This window comes from Mastomys coucha, unplaced genomic scaffold, assembly GCF_008632895.1.
Source record: "Mastomys coucha isolate ucsf_1 unplaced genomic scaffold, UCSF_Mcou_1 pScaffold20, whole genome shotgun sequence".
In the NCBI taxonomy this organism is placed as follows: domain Eukaryota; kingdom Metazoa; phylum Chordata; class Mammalia; order Rodentia; family Muridae; genus Mastomys; species Mastomys coucha.
This window is the reverse complement of record NW_022196903.1, coordinates 106,942,607-106,961,117: the sequence shown is the minus strand read 5'-3', so window position 1 is coordinate 106,961,117 and position 18,511 is coordinate 106,942,607. Positions and strand designations below refer to the sequence as shown.

At 49.9% G+C, this 18,511-nt stretch overlaps 1 protein-coding gene across 13 annotated transcripts in view; it reads left to right on the top strand.

Moving 5' to 3' along the window:
- The window catches only part of Atp2b2 (ATPase plasma membrane Ca2+ transporting 2), a 310,888-nt gene that overhangs the window by 276,982 nt on the left and 15,395 nt on the right, over positions 1-18,511 (top strand). For all 13 annotated transcript variants that reach the window (XR_004122243.1, XM_031382958.1, XM_031382950.1 and 10 more), the window contains 6 exons: positions 5,928-6,169; positions 6,700-6,934; positions 14,387-14,566; positions 14,755-14,842; positions 16,062-16,168; positions 16,715-16,906. Coding sequence is in view for 12 of the 13 variants with exons in the window: in XM_031382958.1 (XP_031238818.1) it covers positions 5,928-6,169; positions 6,700-6,934; positions 14,387-14,566; positions 14,755-14,842; positions 16,062-16,168; positions 16,715-16,906 (1,044 nt within the window). In the remaining variant the exon portion in view is untranslated. The remainder of the gene's footprint in view (positions 1-5,927; positions 6,170-6,699; positions 6,935-14,386; positions 14,567-14,754; positions 14,843-16,061; positions 16,169-16,714; positions 16,907-18,511) is intronic.

Sequence of the window (18,511 nt, the reverse complement as noted above, 5' to 3'; positions counted from 1 at the left end):
GTGCTGGGATTAAAGGCGTATGCCACCACTGCCCAGCAAGATCTGACCTTTTTAGCCGTCTTTACCTTTCGATCTTTAAGCCCATGTGTTAGGAGGATTACATGCATTCCCATGGCTGTGACCCTTCCATACACTTGTTGTCTTGCAAAACTGAACTTCTGGGTACATTAACACCAACTTCTGTCACCCCTCCTTGAGCTCTGGGCTGTCACTCGACCCTTCATCTCTAGGAGTTGACGCCTCTTAAGATCAGACCATTTGTGTCTGGCTTATTTCTCTTACCATAATGTCCTCAGCTTCGCCCGTGTAATAGCAGATGTCAGAACGTCTTTCCTGTTTAAGACTGGTATTATTCCATAATATGTGTAAGCCACCGTTTGTGTTTCCGTTCAGCTGCCTGTTGCTTCCACAGCTGACTTTCCATGGATGTGAATGCACTGAGGTCTCTTTGAGTCCCCGGCAGCCGCTGTTTTAAGAAGCTGTCCAGTAGTACACTTTGCTGTGTGACACAGTTTCTCTAGATCAAGTGTTTCAGGGGCTTCCGGCTTTCTGCAGTGTCTGCATCATCTTGTGTTCCTACCAACGCTGTGCGAGGGTTCTGGGCACTTCACATTCTTGCCAACATGTGATATTTCTTGACGCTTCTGTTACTCAATAGTAGCATCATAATGGGTATGAGAAGATGCATGCTGGGCATTTGGTTTTAATTTTATATGTTCGTGGGCATAGGTGTGTGCTGTGTGTGAGTGCAGATGCCATGGCAGACTTGAGGAAGTCAGAGGGCAGCTTTGTGGAGTCACGTGGCTTCTGGGGCTTGAACCCAGGTCTTCAGACTTGGCAGCAGGCGTCTTTACCAGCTGAGCAATCTCACACCAAGCCCTTAATCCCATTTTTTTTTCCTAACTGTATTTATTGTTTGTAGCTCTTCAAATCATCTTGTATTGATTTTAACTGAATTCACTCTCCAACAGAAGCATTGATTGGCCCAGCTATAATAGGCCCATGACCTCACCCTGCAACAGTTCAGGGGCTTAACACCCAAGCAGGGGTGGGGGGCGGCTCTGGAACGGATTCAGAATACTTGCAGCAGCCCAGGCCTGACTTCAGCAGGTGTGCAGCAAGAGCAGCTTAGTTCCTCCCCTCTCCTGGGGAGGGGCCAGAGGAGCTGAGGCCCCTCCCTCTGAGCAGCCCCAGTCCCAGCCACTGAACAGGAGCCCCATAATGCAGACACCTCCTGCAGCTAGAGAACAGGAGCAAAACCTCAGAGTTTTGTCAGGAAGAATAAAGTCAAGAGCGAAGAGGGGAGGGCAACTGCTTCTTAATAATGCATGTAGGCGATTTCAGAGCTCAAGTTCAGAGAAACAAATTGAATTACGGAGGAGGCAGCTCTGCCATTTGCAACACTGGATTGTTTGAAATCCTTTTAGAGGAAAATTAAAATATTTCACAGAGGGTAATAAAATGCTGGGTGTTTGGCAGGCATGACTGCTCAGCTCTCTTGGGCAAGTAAGTAATTAGGTATTTTTATTTAAGGCCTCTGTGTCGTCATTTTCTGTCATTAGCAGAGGGGTGGAATGCTATGGTAGAAAACCCATAAAACTCTGGAATCACCAGAAAGTTAGTTATAAAATTAGTTTTTAAAGTACAACATAACTGTGTTTAGTGAGTCAAAGGGATGTTCTTGGAATTTATTATCTCAAGTTCATTTTCAATGAGAAGTTGTCTCCAAGATGTCTTTGCTCACCATGACCTGAGCTTGGGGTGTTCCTCCAAGGCAAGGCACTTGATGCTGAGCTTCAGCAGGACTGAGGTGGCCAGGAGAGGTTCTGATCCTTGTGCCTGTCCTAGGTGCTCCATCGGCCACTGAGGAACCTGCTGCTCAGTCCCACTCCACCGTCCTTCACTACGCCCTTCTGATGTGGAGATGGCTGGTGTTTTTCATCTGCTCCAATCCCCCCATTTCACAGATGGGGAAACTGTGTGCATGTTTGGAATGTTCTGTCCTTCTTGGCATCCATGGGTCTTGGGGTTACTACCTGTCAATGTCTATATCCCCACACAACTCTAGTCTCCTCCCCAGGCCATTTTAAGCCAGGGCTTCAAGAGTAGAGAATAATCCAGAAAGATGCCCCACTGATGATGGAGGGGTGACCCCACCCCTGAGCTGCTGGTACGGGCTAGCATTTACTTCTGTGTATCCATGGGTGGCTACATATATGTGTTTGTATAGGTGTGTATGTACATGTGTTTGCAGGTGCCCATAAAGGTCAGTAGGGGACGTCAGATCCTTAGGAGCTGGTGGTATAGGCATTTGTGAGCTACCCAGGATGGGCTCTGGGGTCCCAAACTCTGGCCTTGTGATTAAAAACTGAGCACTTTTCTTTTTTTTTTTTTTTTTTTTTTTTTTTTTTTTTTTTTTTTTTGTGGGGTGGGGGGTTCATGACAGGGTTTCTCTGTATTGCCCTGGCTCTGGCTCACTCTGTAGATGAGGCTGGCCTTGAACTCAGAAATCCACCTGCCTCTGCCTCCCAAGTGCTGGGATTAAAGGCATGCACTACCACTGCCTGTAAACCGAGCACTTTTAACTGCTGAGCTCATTTCTCAAGCCCCCAGGCTGGCATCTTGACTCCTCCTGTTTCTTGCCTCGGATGCTCTCTTGGGCAATATCAAGGAGGGTGGGGGTAGGGATTCAAAAAGCCCCTTTTGCAGGCCCGGTCTGAGACCCAGGCAAAGCCACTTCTGGGGTAGAGGGGACACAGATATAACCATTGCTATTTGTTCCTCTTCAAATATCTCCATGCCTAGGGTTACCTCCAGCAGCTATTACTGCTCCAGAAGGCCCATCAGCCTAATAGCTACACGGTAATTTTTAGTGAGATGGGTAGGTGGGTGTCTGGGGTGAGGTGCAGGAGGGAGTGTGTGTATTTGCAGAGCTGCATTCCCAGCAGCCCCTTCTTCACCCCAGCCCTAGTGTCCATGTGCAAGCACCTTATACTGACCCAACTGTCCGACATCTTTCCCAGCCAATTAGTCCACCTTGAGCCACCAGCACATAGTAGGTAAGTACTGGGCTTACCTACTTACCTACTTACCTACTATGTGCTGGGCTCCATGCTTGCCCTGGGAACTTGGAAGAAATTAAAATACAAGAGATGGACCCATGCTGGCTGTTTTTAAATCCAAGGAGATAGTTGAGTTTGTCAGTAAGGAAGAGAAGGACTATGCCCACTGTGGAAAGGAAAGGGTCTCTTCAGGAACAGCCTATGTATTTCTAAACCTCTGGGATAGGAGATGCTGCTGGAGGACAAGCAGGTGCTGGAGAATGATGGGTCAAAGGAGCAGTGGAGAGAAGGGAGAAAGAGAGGAACCAGGAGAAACGGTGAGCCGGTTGTGTTTATTTGGAGAGTAGTTTAAAAGGAGCACACGGGAGCAGCGAACACAAATCAGCCTCAGAGACAGACTGTGGAAGGGCTGAGTGGGATCAGGGGTTCAGCCTCCTGACAGGAAGCCTTCAACAAGCAAGACATAGCTACATACCCGCTCCAGGCCCCACTCTGTGCGTGTGTGTGTGTGTGTGTGTGTGTGTGTGTGTGTGTGTGTTAGAGGTCCTGATACCAGATATCTTCCTCAATTGTGATTGATTGATTATTTGATTGGTTGGTTGATTGATTGATTGATTGATTGATTGATTGATTGAGACAGGATCTCACTAGATAGTACAGGTTGGCCTCAGACTTAGAGCTCAACCTGCCTCTGCCTCTTGGGTACTGGGATTAAAGGTGTGCACCACCATGCCTGGCTTCACCTTACTTTTTGAGACAGAGTCTCTCACAGAAGATGGGCTCACCAATTTTGCTCAGCTGTCTGGCCAGCAAGCCCAGAGAGTCTCCCGTCTCTGACTTGCCAGTGCTGGCATTACAAGTACACGCTGCCACTCCCAGTTTTCCTGTGAGTACTAGGGATTCAAACTCAGGTCCTCGTGTTTATGTGAAGCACTATACAGCTAGGCCATCTCTCCAACCCCGTTTGGCCAATTTTTTTTTTTTTGATATAACAGAAATAGCTCTTCTATATGTTCTAATTTAAATCACAATCATGAAGATGGGCTACCCACACCGTGGACTGAAAGGCATGGTTCTCAAGGGGCTTATGCTAAGTAAAAAACATCAGTGTCCATCAATGACATCCTGTATGCTTTTGTATATGTATTATGCATGTCGTGACTGACATGGGCTAGGGATGTCTCTCAGTGGTAAAGCATGTACAAAGATCTGTATGTAATCTCTAGCATTACACCAAAGGAAAAGGAGAGATGAGGCAGTCAGAGGTGTGGGAACTGGTGGTTAGAGGCAGAGAGAGGGCAGACTGTGGCTGTCAAAGGAAGAGACAAGAACACGTGGTAAACTCTCCTCTTTCAGCACCGTGATGCTTCCAGGAATTCATGCCATGCCTTGATAAAGAAGCAAGTATGGGGGCTGGAGAGATGGCTCAGCGATTAAGAGCACCGACTGCTCTTCCAAAGGTCCTGAGTTCAAATCCCAGCAACCACATGGTGGCACACAACCATCTGTAATGAGATCTGACACCCTCTTCTGGAATGTCTAAAGACAGCTACAGTGTACTTACATATAATAATAAATAAATCTTTAAAAAAAGAAGAAGAAGCAAGTACACATGTCTGCATGCGGGTCTGAGTGCTGTTGCTTTGATTGTATCTGCATCCCTGCCTTGTTATGATACTGTTGCTATGGGGATGTGAGAGGCTAACACTGGGGGAAGCTGTGAGGAGAGTACTGGAGAACCTCCTGTGTTAGTTTTCATCAACAGTTGCCTTACAATAAAATGCCACCATACACACCCAGTGATGATTAAAAACAAATTAAAGATGGGGACCAGTTCTGGGTCAAGTGGTAAATTCTGCAGATGGGAAATACAGAGAGAGGTTCAACTTTAAAAAAGAAAGAAAGAAAGAAAGAAAGAAAGAAAGAAAGAAAGAAAGAAAGAAAGAAAGAAAGAAAGGAAGGAAGGAAGGAAGGAAGGAAGGAAGGAAGAAAGAAAGAGAGAGAGAGAGAGAAAGAAAAACCTGGCTAGACAGTTTGGCACATGCTTGTAATCTCAGCACTTGGGAGCTAAGAGCAAGAGGATCAAGAGTTTAAGAACATGCTTGGTTGTGTGGCAAGTTCAAATTCAGCCTGAGCTACATGAGACAGACCTGATCACAAAACATGAGAAGAGTTTGGAGTATTTATGACCCTTTTTGACTATTTCTTATATCATTGACTTTTTATGTGCTGTGTAATGTGCTGTTTGGTTTGTGTTAATATGACACAAGCTAGAGTCATCTAGGTAGAAGAACCTCAACTGAGAGAATCAGATAGGCCTGGGAACAAGCTTTTGGGGCATTTTTTTTTCATGATTAAAGACTAACATGGGAGAGCCCACTGTGGGAGGTGCCATCCCCGGATTGTCCTGAGTTGTGTAAGAAAGCAAGCTAAGCAAGCCATGAGGAGCAAATCATTAAGAAGTATTCCTCCATGGCTTCTGCTTCAGTTCCTGCCTCCAGCTTCCTGCCTTGAGTTCCTGCCCTGGCTTCTCTTAATGATGGACTATGATCAGGACATGTAAGCTAAAATATACCATTTTTCCCCAAGTTGCTTTTAGTCATAGTTGTTTTTTTTTTTTTTTAATCACAATGGAAAGCAAACTAGAACAGAAATCATTCATAATTTTAAAAAAAGATTCTTAATGACCAGCCCCAGAACCAGGGCTAGCCTGGAATGTCTCAGAGGCCCACATCTTAGCCACCAGGGGCCCTGGATTCTTGGAGGCTCAGCCATGCAGCAGCCTCGGGTTCAAAATGATAACCAGGTCAGCGACTCCTCTTTGGCAAGTCCTGCCCTGCACAAGCCACCCACCTCTCTCCACAGCCCCCAGAAAAAGAGGGCGCCCTGCCCCGGCAGGTGGGCAACAAGACAGAATGCGGCCTGCTGGGCTTTGTGCTGGACTTGAGGCAGGACTACGAGCCGGTGCGCAGCCAGATGCCAGAGGAGAAGCTGTATAAGGTGTACACCTTCAACTCCGTGCGCAAGTCCATGAGCACCGTCATCAAGATGCCTGACGAGAGCTTCCGCATGTACAGCAAAGGCGCCTCGGAGATTGTGCTCAAAAAGTAAGCCCCGCCCCTCTGCCCCCCAACCCCAGTCCAGCTGTGGGTGTCTGCATCACCCATCACCATCCCCATTCAGGCCGGATCTAAGCGAGGTACTTTTCCCCCCACACCTCAGTTTCCCCATTTGTACACTGGTCAAGCCCAGAGATTTTCAACCCTGACTTGTAGTATGTTAGAGTCACCTCGATGAAAAGAAATGAAGTTGGGCATGGTGGTGCACACTAATCCCAGCTCTAAGGAAACAGAGGCAGGAGGATCTCTGAGTTCGCTGCCCAGCAGAAAAGCTCCAGCCTGAGTTTAGGGCTTCCCAGGCTATCTCATCTATGGTATGGCTTTTCTTGGCAAATGAAACCTCCCAAACACTGCACAAAGCAGATAGCTGAGGGGCCTAGGGCAAATATTCTAAAAGGCCACCTGGTTGCACTCCAGGCCTGCTGCATGCACTGAGGCATTATGGGAAGCAGATCCAGTGGATATTTAATGACCAAGGTAGGTGGGCCTCATTCATTTCCTTTCCTTCCCACCCCCAGGTGCTGCAAGATCCTCAGTGGGGCAGGGGAACCCCGTGTCTTCCGGCCCCGAGACAGGGATGAGATGGTGAAGAAGGTAATCGAGCCCATGGCCTGTGACGGGCTCCGTACCATCTGTGTGGCCTATCGTGACTTCCCCAGCAGCCCTGAACCTGACTGGGACAATGAGAATGACATTCTCAATGAACTCACGTGCATCTGCGTGGTGGGCATTGAAGACCCAGTGCGACCTGAGGTAGGCCCTGATGCCAGCGAGCTCAGTGGGGGGGGGGGGGGGGGAGTCATGAGTAACCTGGGAACTCTGTCTGCTCAGCTCTCTAAGCTTCAGGCCCCACATGTAACAGGATCAGGATCCTTCTGCTATCAAACAATTCTACTCTAAAACCAGTGTAGCCATGTTTAGCAGCTGTCTACTCAGAAGGACCTGGGAAGGACTTCCCACACAGGTACTGCTCTGACTGAGAACAGTATTCATACTGGCCTGCCATTCACCAAGGATGTTTTCCCTCCTGTCTACCTAGGGACAGGTGTAGGGCTTGCCTGGCTGCTGAAGCCTCCCACCCCATGGGATGTAGCTCTTATCATGATCTGATCCCAAGCCTCTGTTACAGCTATGTGCACAGAACATCCTCCATTACGTCCTCCATTACAGCTAGGTGCACAGAGCATCCTCCATTACATCCTCCATTACAGCTAGGTGCACAGCACATCCTCTATTATATCCTCCATTACAGCTAGGTGCACAGAGCATCCTCCATTACAGTTAGGTGCACAGAGCATCCTCCATTACATCCTCCATTACAGCTAGGTGCACAGAGCACCCTTTCAGGAGAACGCCAGGGCATAGAGTTCTGTCAGTTTTGCAGTCTCTGTCTGCCCAGAGGTGGCTTAGCAATAAGGTCCCCTGGATGGCCTCCTATGATAGCCACAACCTGCCTTCAGCAGGCATCTGGAAGACAAGACTCCAAGTTAATGACTGGTCACATTCCCAACCAAAGGGTCAGGTGACTCCATCCACATGAAGAGGATAAAAGTGGTATTTGTAGTGCTGGGGGAGCGGTCCAGCTCCAGGCCATAAGAAGAGTTGTGTGGTGTGCATCTGCCAGTGCCAGATCGGGCTTCACGAAAAGGTGTTAGTGATAAGGGGCAGGCAAAGCATTCACCTTACCCAGGTTACCAAGAAAGCGCAGGGCCCAAAGCAGGTGCAAGATCCGGCTCCTCTTCACCTTAGGCTCCAGTGAGTCTGAGTTGGCCTCGACTGTGAGACTTGGTGTTGATACCCAGAGGGAACACCTTCTTCCAACAATGGTGGATTCAGTATCCTGCCCTGCCCCAACCTGCTCCGACCTGATAGTGTCCTCTTTGGGCTACTGCCTGCTCTCTCAGAGCTCGAGTGGTCCCTTTATAAAAGTGGAGATAGGTAAAGAGCTGTCTTCCAGGCTCCTGCCTACTGCTGTAGGCCTCTTTGACTTCCAAAGAACAAATGAAACCAGGTCATAGAGCATGAACTTTAACATCCTGGAAGCTACGAGAGGCAGCAGAGTGAGCACAGACATCAGACAGACCTGGATCCCCATGTGCTAGCATTGGAGATCCAATGGGCTGCATGGCATTGGGCCACCTGCATAACCTCTCTGAGCCATATCAGTAGCCCAGACATAAAAGTATCCTCTTTCACGCCCACACATGCCCATGAGATAGTGTAAGGGAGCAGACTGTGTGCATAGGAACACCAAAACCAGCATGTAGGTCAGTGGCCCAAAATTAAGGCCATCTAATGGCCTTCCTGGCTGAGTCATGTCTCAAGATCCTGTATTGGCAACAGCCTGGCCTTCAGAATGCGCAGGAGATTGTAGGATGAATGCATGAGAGTGAATGGTCTTGATTCTAACTCTCCAGCTGTGTTCTTGCTGCTCATCTCTCCCACCCCTCTCAACAGAACAGAAAGTTTACCTCTCGGTTATTTGTAGGCCCTCTTCATATCTGTCTGCCTATCAGGGATCTATCTGTCTAACTCCTAGTCCCCGAAGATCCCTGGTCTCCCAGGAGAGCTGCAGTTGTCACCAGCAGTGAGTGGGCTCAGGCCCAGGCCACCTGCCCATGCCCTGCCAGCCTCTCCCTGGGTATTTCCTTCCGGGTAGCCTCCTCCAGCTCCAGACTGACCCCGCCCCTACCAGCCTTGGAAACATCCTTACAGAGGAGTCAGTAACACATTTAACCACCTAAGAATTCCACAAAGTCAAAAAGCACCAGAAGCGTTTCCTGCCCCAATTCTGTTTTGAATGCTGGCTATTATCGATCTCACAATTACTCTAGTCAGTGGAGGTTTGAACTCTGATCTCATTCATCAGTTTGTAAAGGAGCACATTGGGCCCAAAGTCTCACCGTTAAGTAGATGGGCAGATCCAGAGTAGACCTGGTGTTCTAGACCTTGGCCCAGATGCCATAGAAAGGAGCTGGACGGAGAAGCCTATAGAGAGATCCGTGACCAGGACCTTGGAGCAAGGCTGAGCCTCTGGGACTTTTTGATGACAGCATTGTCACTAGAGTTCTTGCTTCAAACACAGATCTGGCAAGGGCCAGTTGGACACAAGCCCAAGCTTTGCTCTCACCAAACCACCTGCTTGCTGGGACCTTTATCTTCTATCTACAAAATGGGTGTCAACTCAGGGGCCCTGGTTCTGACATCTTCAGACCAGAGGCAGCTGCTAGAAGTTTCACACCTACACCCAGCAGGCCTCCTTCCATCAGCCCATCCTCCTGCCCACCGCCCTCAGTCATTGAGCCCCCATCTCACCCATGGCCTGCTGGGATGGGTATGCTGAAATGCATATTATGATGCTAGCAAGGCAGTTTGGCTCAGTGGATAAAAGTGTTTACCTCGAAAGTCATCATCTTCAGTGCAATCTCCAGAACTCTAGTAAAGGCAGAGGAACGAGAATACTAACTCTACAAAGCTGTCCCCTGACCGCCACACATGCACTGTGGCACATAAAAATCATACACACACACACACACACACACACACACACACACACACACTTCCTCTAGTGACAGCATAGATTGGGGCACCGCTTTAACAGGCCCTCCTGATATTCTCTCATAGGTGATGCATCAGTTCCTTCTCTCATTAAATGAAACAAAACACCTGACCAAAGCAACTTAAGGAAGGTCTATCCAAGCTCCTGTTTTGGAGGAGAAGGCACAGTGACAGAGGCGAGAGGGACTGGTCACATCACATCTGTAGTCAGGAAGCTGAGAGATGAATGCTGGCTCTCAGTCACTGTCTCCTCCTTATTCAGTCTGAGGCCCCAGCCCACAGACAGATGCTGCCCACCTCTAAGACAGATTTTCCCACTTCAGTGAATCTAATCTGGAAAACCCCTCACAGTCACAGCCAGAGAGTTGACCCCAAGATGACTGCAGACTCTGTCAATGCAATCAATATGAAACGCCACAGGTGGCCTTCAGTAACATCTCTGAGCCTTCAGTTTCTCTGTCTGGGAATGAGAAGGGTGGGCAGTATGAATCCCAGAGTTAAACAAGCAGAGCTGTGAGGTGAGGTGGGGTGAGGTGGGGTGAGGTGGGGTGAGGTGGGGTGAGGTAGAGTGAGTCTTTTCCTGTTGAGACTTGAACCTAGAGCTTCATTCTGACAAAGCCCCAGTTCCCACCTCACAGTCAGCCCCACCACACCCAGGCCCCAGTTCCCACCTCACAGTGAGCCCCCACCACACCCAAGCTCCAGTCCCTACTTCACAGTGAGCCCCCACCACACCCAGGCCCCAGTTCCCACCTCACAGTGAGCCCCCACCATACCCAGGCCCCAGGCCCTACTTCACAGTCAGCCCCACCACACCCAGGCCCCAGTTCCCACCTCACAGTCAGCCCCACTACACCCAGGCTCCAGTTTCTACCTCACAGTCAGCCCCATCACACCCAGGCCCCAGGCCCCACTTCACAGTCAGCTCCTGTCACCAGTTTTGTGGGTGTCCCACGAAGTCCTCACCTGGGTCAAGTGTCTCTTGCAGCTTTGCCGCTCTGTTCTCTGTCCCTTTTCTGAGCACATGGCCCCTGGAGTCACATAATTAGCATCCCATACTAGGCTCCAGCACAGTGAGGCCCAAGCAGAGCGGCTCTGCAGTGGGTCCCCACACTTTCCCAGGACCCCTCTTCAACTGCCGGTAAACACTCTTTACCTCCCTGCAGCCTCACTGCAACCTCACCGTCTCCCTCCCTCAGGCCCACCCAAGCCAAAGCCACATCAAGCGTTCACCAAAGTCCCTACTGAAGACAATCCCAAGGCTGACAGAAGCTAGCTTGGAAGAAGCTGTCAGGAGAGCATCGTTCTGGGACAGGCTGGGGGTTACCCGGGGCCGGGTGTTCAGAGCCCTCAGAGTCACAGACACCGGCTGTCACCAGAAACAGCAGATGTTTAAAAGCCTTTATGTAATGACAACAGGAAGCGCCCATTTCCTGCTTTTCCTCAGTGAGAATATCTAGGATAATTTTAGCCGAGGAAGCCACTTTTTAAAATAGTTAACACTGGCTTTATTTATATGGAAAGCATATTTCAAACAGACCCATGCCCCTGAGATTTGAGTCTTAATGATGTCAACCCTCTGCGTTCAGAACAATTGAATATTCCACCGCTGTCTGTTGAGTGGATGAGTGAGCATGAAAAAAAAAAAAAATCCACAGAACAACTTAATGAAGTGTCCCTCTGGGCCGAGGGATTGAGTTGCTTCAGAGATCACTGAGTGCAGGAGACAAGTGAACACTGCTGTAGAAAGGCTGATGGGACGCATGCTCTCGGCAGCAGGGCCAGAGGGCAAAGAGGAGGAACTAGAAAACCCTAACTTCTCATTACTCTAACAAAGTACTGAACATAGTGTGCTTATAAAAAGGAAAGCAGAGGTCCAGTTGGGCTCATGACTTCAGAGGTGTCTGCTGATGGTCAGTAGGCCTGGGACAAGACAGCACAACCTGACGGAAGCACGCGGCACAGCCATATAAACAGTTCACGTCAGACCGAGAAGCAAAAAGCAGAAGAAACTGGGGTCCCAGAGTTCCCTTCCAAGACACATCACACATACAACCCACCTCTTAAAGGTTCTAACCCTCCTGACAGCACCACCCTGGGAATGTCAACATACAGGCTCTTAGGGAACAAACATTCCAGACCTGAACTGTGGCACATGCTGCTTATCTGGCTCTTGTGAGAGCCCCTGTTGGATTTATGAGAGGAAAGTCTAGCAGGGCACTTGGAGCCTTGTGCTTCTCCCAGAACTGGTTTTTCGGTTTTTGGGAGTTTTTTTGTTTTGTTTTGTTTTGTTTTGTTGTTGTTTTTTGTTTTGTTTGTAGTTTTGGTTGGTTGGTTTTGTTTGTTTTTGTTTTGGGGTTTTTTGTTTGTGAGTTCCAGTCTAGCCTGATCTACATAAAAAGACACACACATACACACACGCACACACATTGTACAGCACAGCCCCAAAGCCCCCTGCACCCAGAGCTTTCTCTGTCTGTATATCTTGAGATCAGCAATATGGGCAGGACTGCTCTCTGTGCGCTATATCTTCATGGCCTGAGTCCCTGCATGCTGCCTCATACCAAAACCTCAGTTGTTTTTGACAGAATAGAACTGGCTCCAACACCCCTTTCTCCAGGAAGCACTCTCTGGTTTCTTCTCCACTCACCTTCCCCTGTGCTTTCCAGAGCCCTTAGTCTCAGCCTGCACAAGTCCATCTCTCCTAAAGACCCCATGTCTGTAGAAGAGTCCAGGTGTGACAGAGTAGCACTCCATCTGAGAAGAATAAAGGGTCTTTGAAAGAACAAGCCAGACTAGCTTCACTGTGGGTCAGTAGACCTCGGAGGAGGGGAGCAGCCCAGCACCAGGGGTGTGCAAGCAGAGACCAGGCCAGCCATCTGCTGGGGTTGCCTAGGACAGATCTAGGCAATGAGCAGAGGGATGGAGTCAGGTGAAGCAAAGCCCCTCCCCACTCTAGGACCTTCTAAACACTTGAATCCCTCCTTAGGGACCAAAGCCATATAAGGTACAGGCTTCTAGAAGAACAGCAGCTCTGGGGCTGAAGGCAAGTGTGCTGCCAACACACACACACACACAAGCATACAGTCACATACACACATACATATATCATATACATACATAGTCACATATATCACATACACATTCTCATATATCACATGTACATATATTTTTAAAGGTTTATTTATTTATTTTATGTACATGAGTACACACTGTAGATGTACAGATAGTTGTGAGCCTTCATCTGGTTGTTGAGAATTGATTTTAGGACCTCTGCTCACTCCAGTCGGCCCCGCTCACTCCAGCCCAACGATTTATTTATTATTATAAATAAATACACTGTAGCTGTCTTCAGACGTTCCAGAAAAGGGTGTCAGATCTCATTATGGGTGGTTGTGAACCACCATGTGGTTGCTGGGATTTGAACTCAGGACCTTCAGAAGAGCAGTCAGTGCTCTTACCCGCTGAGCCATCTCACCAGCCCACACACATACATGTATAATACACACATGTGCACATGCACATACATAGAGTCACATATGTACACACACATGCATGCACACAGCTGTGATTCTGTATCCTCATCTACCCCTCATGAGGATGCCAGTCCTCCCCTCATTTGACCTTGACCACCCCAAAGGCACTTTCTCACAGTAAGGTCTTGTCACAGATAGAGCATGGGATCCTGGAGGGTTTCCTTCAGACCTTTCCAGTGGCTTGGCAGGGCGGGGTGGGCGTGAGGGCTCAGGTCCACTGTATGCAAGAAGAGTTGGGTGTTGGGCTCATCCGACAGGCCCAAGATTCTAGCATGCTCTGGGTCTCTGTACACGGTGGCACGTTCTCTCTTACAAGGGCACTTTGCAGCAGGTTCCCCTCGCTAGCCTGTCTGCCCCTGCTTTGGTTCACAGTTACCCATTCCTGTCATCAGTGAACACTAGCATTGACTCTACCTCCTGACCACTCTACCCGGGGAGGCTACTGAGAGGCGTGAGCCGTGTTGCCCGCTGATTGGCTAACCAGAAGTCAGTGTGTCAGATCAGTCAGCAAAAGCCCAGTGCTTTGTCCCTCTCGGTCCTACTTAGCATGAAGAAGCACCATTTGCATTTATTCTAAATCTATGTAAATAAAGTGACCTCAAATATATATACATGACTCTCCCCCTAAACATTGAAAATACACAAAGGAATGGAGCTTGTAGGTGAAGCCTGGATAAGTTAAGTGTACTTAGTCAGCTACTCTGCACTCTTGCCTGAGGCCTGACATAAGGGTGGGTTTTTTTAGGATCTTTCCAATGCCCTTTGTGTCCAGGTCAGAAACAATACGTTTCATCTCAGGATTAGACTATCATGGTCAGTAGGTAAGTCGTAGCTGCCTGGTATGCTGAGGGCTGAGAAGTCTAAGACCCTATCGGGTTTAATCAGAATGTTGTGATCAATTGGTAATGCCTGTCGCGAGCATAAAAGGAAGGCCACAGCCACCAGAAGCCTTTCCTGGTTAGTTAGTTACCTAGGGAGGTTTCCTGGGAGAAGAGTTGGCCCTGGGTTTTTGGGTTTTGTTTTTGTTTTTGTTTTTGTTTTTGTTTTTTTAAGACAAGGAAGACCTACCAACGTGGTGCCCTCCCCTCAAGGCTCTTACCCTCACCTACAGGTCCCAGAAGCCATCCGCAAGTGCCAGCGGGCAGGTATCACAGTCCGCATGGTCACCGGTGACAATATCAACACAGCCCGGGCCATCGCCATCAAGTGTGGCATTATCCACCCTGGAGAGGACTTCCTGTGCCTGGAAGGCAAAGAATTCAATCGGAGGATCCGCAACGAGAAGGGGGAGGTACGTGTGCGCATGCGCCCACCGCAAAGGCTCTGTCTGCAGTGGGCCAAGCTCGAGGAGGGGGCCGGGAGGCATGGGCCCTGCATGCTTGAACAGAAGCCAGCTGGTGAGCCCTGAAGAGCCCAGTGACTCTGCATGGGGTTCAATTTCTCTCTGTGACCGCACCAACATACCACACCCCTCTCCAGATTGAGCAGGAGCGGATTGACAAGATCTGGCCAAAACTGAGGGTGCTGGCTCGCTCCTCGCCCACGGATAAGCACACCCTGGTCAAAGGTAAGCCTGGAGTGTCTGTGGTAATTGTGCGCACAGAATTAACCCAGCCTAAACCAAGCCCAGTTTGCATGGCATTGCAGCTTCCTCACTGTGTGCTCTAGCTGGTCCTTTACTATGGACAACACAGGCTCCACAGTGTAGAAGGGAAGAGGGCACGCAGGGATTCTCCTCCCCTGGGAGCCTTCTGACTTGTTCCTTTTCAGCCTTGGGAGGACTGAAGAGGCCCCTGGGGGAAGGGGACATGATTCTGAGACTCTCTTCTGACCCTCCTCTAGGTAGCAGTGGGCCTGGGACTGGCTCAGTAGAGGTGGCCTAGTCCATATGCATAAAGCCTTTGTTGCACAAAGTTCAGGAACCTTCCACAAAGTCTGCTCTCTGCTGGTGTGGCAGTATTTGCCATTCTTTGTCATCTGAAAGGCATCCAGCCCATCTTCCTCCTCCATCGGTCCCAGAACTTAGGAAGTTGAGATCCATAGGAAGCTGCCAGCCAACCCTTGTGAGCAGACCCAGAGGATGAGAAGCCCCAGGAACAGCAGAAGTCTAGTACCCCTCCCCCCCATTAGAAGGTCACCACTCACAATGCCTCACAACCCCAATCAGCACTCCTGCGGCTCAGTACTCCTACTACCCTCTCTGAGGCCTTGGCAAGCCTGTCCACTCTGGGCCTCAGTTTCCCCATCTGTAAAATGTCCAGAAGGTGAGGGTTTACTTCTGCCTGGGACCACCCCTAGGCACCTTAGAGTCATGTGGCACATGGGCAAGGAGGCCAGAAACCAGTTTTGACATGAGGGGCAGGCGTGGTTGTGTTCAGTCTGGTTCTTACCAATTATCATTGAAGATGTATGTATGGAGAGAGGTCAAGCCCAGTGGACCAGGATGGCAAATGACATGGTCATGGCCTCCCCACATGTGACTGGAGTTCCCAGGTAGAACGTACTGAAAAGCAGATGTGGGAGTCACTGAAGATGCAGAGAACGCATGGGTCTGGACAGAATAGCTGGAGGACTGCACTTCTAGGTAGTATGGCAAAGGACTGTGAGAGCAGACAGCGCTGGAGAATGGGAAGCCCTGAACCAACCTGGGCTAATACGGAGCCTGATGGCTCTGAACAGGCTGGGAAGAGCAGTGATGGAAGAGGCTGGCTGCACAAACAAGACAGGAAGCCAAGCAGAGGCTCAGGGCTGGCCATGGGCCCTGAGCATATCCTCTTACCCACTAGGCATCATCGACAGTACACACACTGAGCAGCGGCAGGTGGTGGCTGTGACGGGGGATGGGACCAACGATGGGCCTGCTCTCAAGAAGGCCGATGTGGGCTTCGCAATGGTAAGAGTATCTTGAACAGGGAGGGCTTTGGGTGGTGTCAGGCCTGGATCTCAAAGGCAAGGATAGTAAGCTTGGACTACACCGCTTCACACTTGCTTGTGGAACTCCCTACATACACTGAACACTCATCCCTCTCCATACACCTTGTACGTATGCAACCCAAGCTTTCGAGCCCCAGCCTAGCCCCAGTCTTCCTAAGGGAGCAGGCAGTGTCCTGCTGTGGTCAGCTCTGTCCTGCTGGGTGCTTAAAGGTCAAAGAGGAAAGAGGCAAGGCCAGGCTTCCCAGGGAAGAATGTTGGCCTCAGAAAGGTGGTTGTGTGAGTATGTGCATGCCTATATATAAATATATATATGTATATATATATTCAAGTTTATATGTGTGTATGCATATACATGTGTATGTGTGCATGGTCTGACTGTGTCAGTTCCTTTGGGTCAGGGGTGAGGTGCACAGGACTAACTAAGGCTATGTAGAGGCAAGACAGGCCAGATAGAGCCACTCACCTCTCCAGCTGCCCTACCAGGCTCCTGTCGCTGTCTCCATAGGGCATCGCTGGCACAGATGTGGCCAAGGAGGCCTCCGACATCATCCTGACAGACGACAACTTCAGCAGCATCGTCAAGGCAGTGATGTGGGGCCGTAATGTCTACGACAGCATATCCAAATTCCTGCAGTTCCAGCTGACTGTCAACGTGGTGGCCGTGATCGTGGCCTTCACCGGCGCCTGCATTACACAGGTGGGTCCTGGGAGAGTCATACCAAAGGCTGGGAAAGGGCAGCCTTCGGTCTCCAGGACACCCTAGGTTGTTAGGATCACAACCCTGGGGATGGACACACATCGTGGTGTTCCTCCCAAGACCAGGACACCTCCATGCAGCCACCAGCCCTATGCAGTTGAAGAATGAGGCTTGAAGAGGTAGTATGACTCAGGTGGCCCCAGAAATGAGAGATATCAGGCCTCGTGCCCTTCTGTCCACTGGCACCAGCCTGATCCTTACTCCAGAGGCTGGCAGAAGCCAGGCAGAGGCAGTGCGGGCCCAAGGGACATCAGTTGCCGAGATGAGGACCCAGAGCTGGTCATACTATGTGAGACCACATAGTATTGCTCCAGAGTAGAGTGGATTCGGAGACACAGGGTGGGTAGGGGAGGCAGTGAGGCTCTGCTTGTCCAGATCACTGCGGCTGGTCCTCAGCAGACTGCTTATTGAGACATGTGGAGCCAGGTAGAGGGAGTACCATTTCACAGCGGTAGAGGCAGGCTCAGAGGAGAGAATGCTCACTCACTCTGGCTCCTGCTGGCTCCTGAAACGATAACCAGACTGCATGTCCCAGGAGCTGGCTTTCTTGTTTGGGGAAGGAGAGTGACTTCAGCTCTCAGAGGGTCTCAGAAGCCTGACTCCTCCCAGTCACTACCTGGTTACATAACACCCTACCCACAGAGGAACCCAGAGTCCAATGTGCAGCCATCCCCAAGAGCCACATGGCCCATAGGACACTATTTCTTTCTGCTGTGACCTCCATCTTGATGATGCTCATGGTGGCTGCCGTACTGACCATGTGTGTCACTTCAGGCCTTAGAGCTGGATTGAGGGTCCCCTGTCATCTGCTTACGGGGCATCTTTTCCTGGTCTGTGGATGAGATGCTCCCTCTAGTGGTGGTTTATAGACATTGCATGACAGCTTCCTGCAGACTGGACAGGTGCCAGTAAGAAAACAGGTTTGGAGACAAGGATCAGTTGGCCCAACATCCCTGAGTGAGCAGGGCCACACAGGCTTTGGTGGGAAAATTGCACACCTGACTCTGAGAATCTTGTAATCAGATAAGGCAGAAAGGTAGCAGAAAGCCCAGGGCAGGGTGAGATGGCAGAACAGCCAGGGAAGCACAGAGAAGGCAGACAGATGGGAAGCTGTTAAGCTTTCAGAGAGGGTGGCCTCCCTGGAGGGGTGCTCCATGGGCCAACAGACGATCAAGAATAGAGCCAATGGCAAGGGACAGAGGATTCTGGGTGAGCCTGGCTGTTGGGGACAAGGCCTGGAGTTGTGAGCAGTGAAGGATGAGTGGGTCAGCTTTCTCAGTCTGTGTACACAGAGCATGCTCTGTCCAGCCTGGACCTCACAGAGTGAACCTGACTGTGTCCGTACTGGCGTGCTCGTGGTGATAAACCTGTGTTTTAGCATCCTGTTTTGCTTACTTGATAGACTTCCTATCACAACAGGACATTTCATTTGGAGTTGTAGCTATAAAAACCTTTAAGATGCCAGGCAATGGTGGCACATGTCTTTAATCCCAGCACTTGGGAGACAGAGGCAGGCGGATTTCTGAGTTCGAGGCCAGCCTGGTC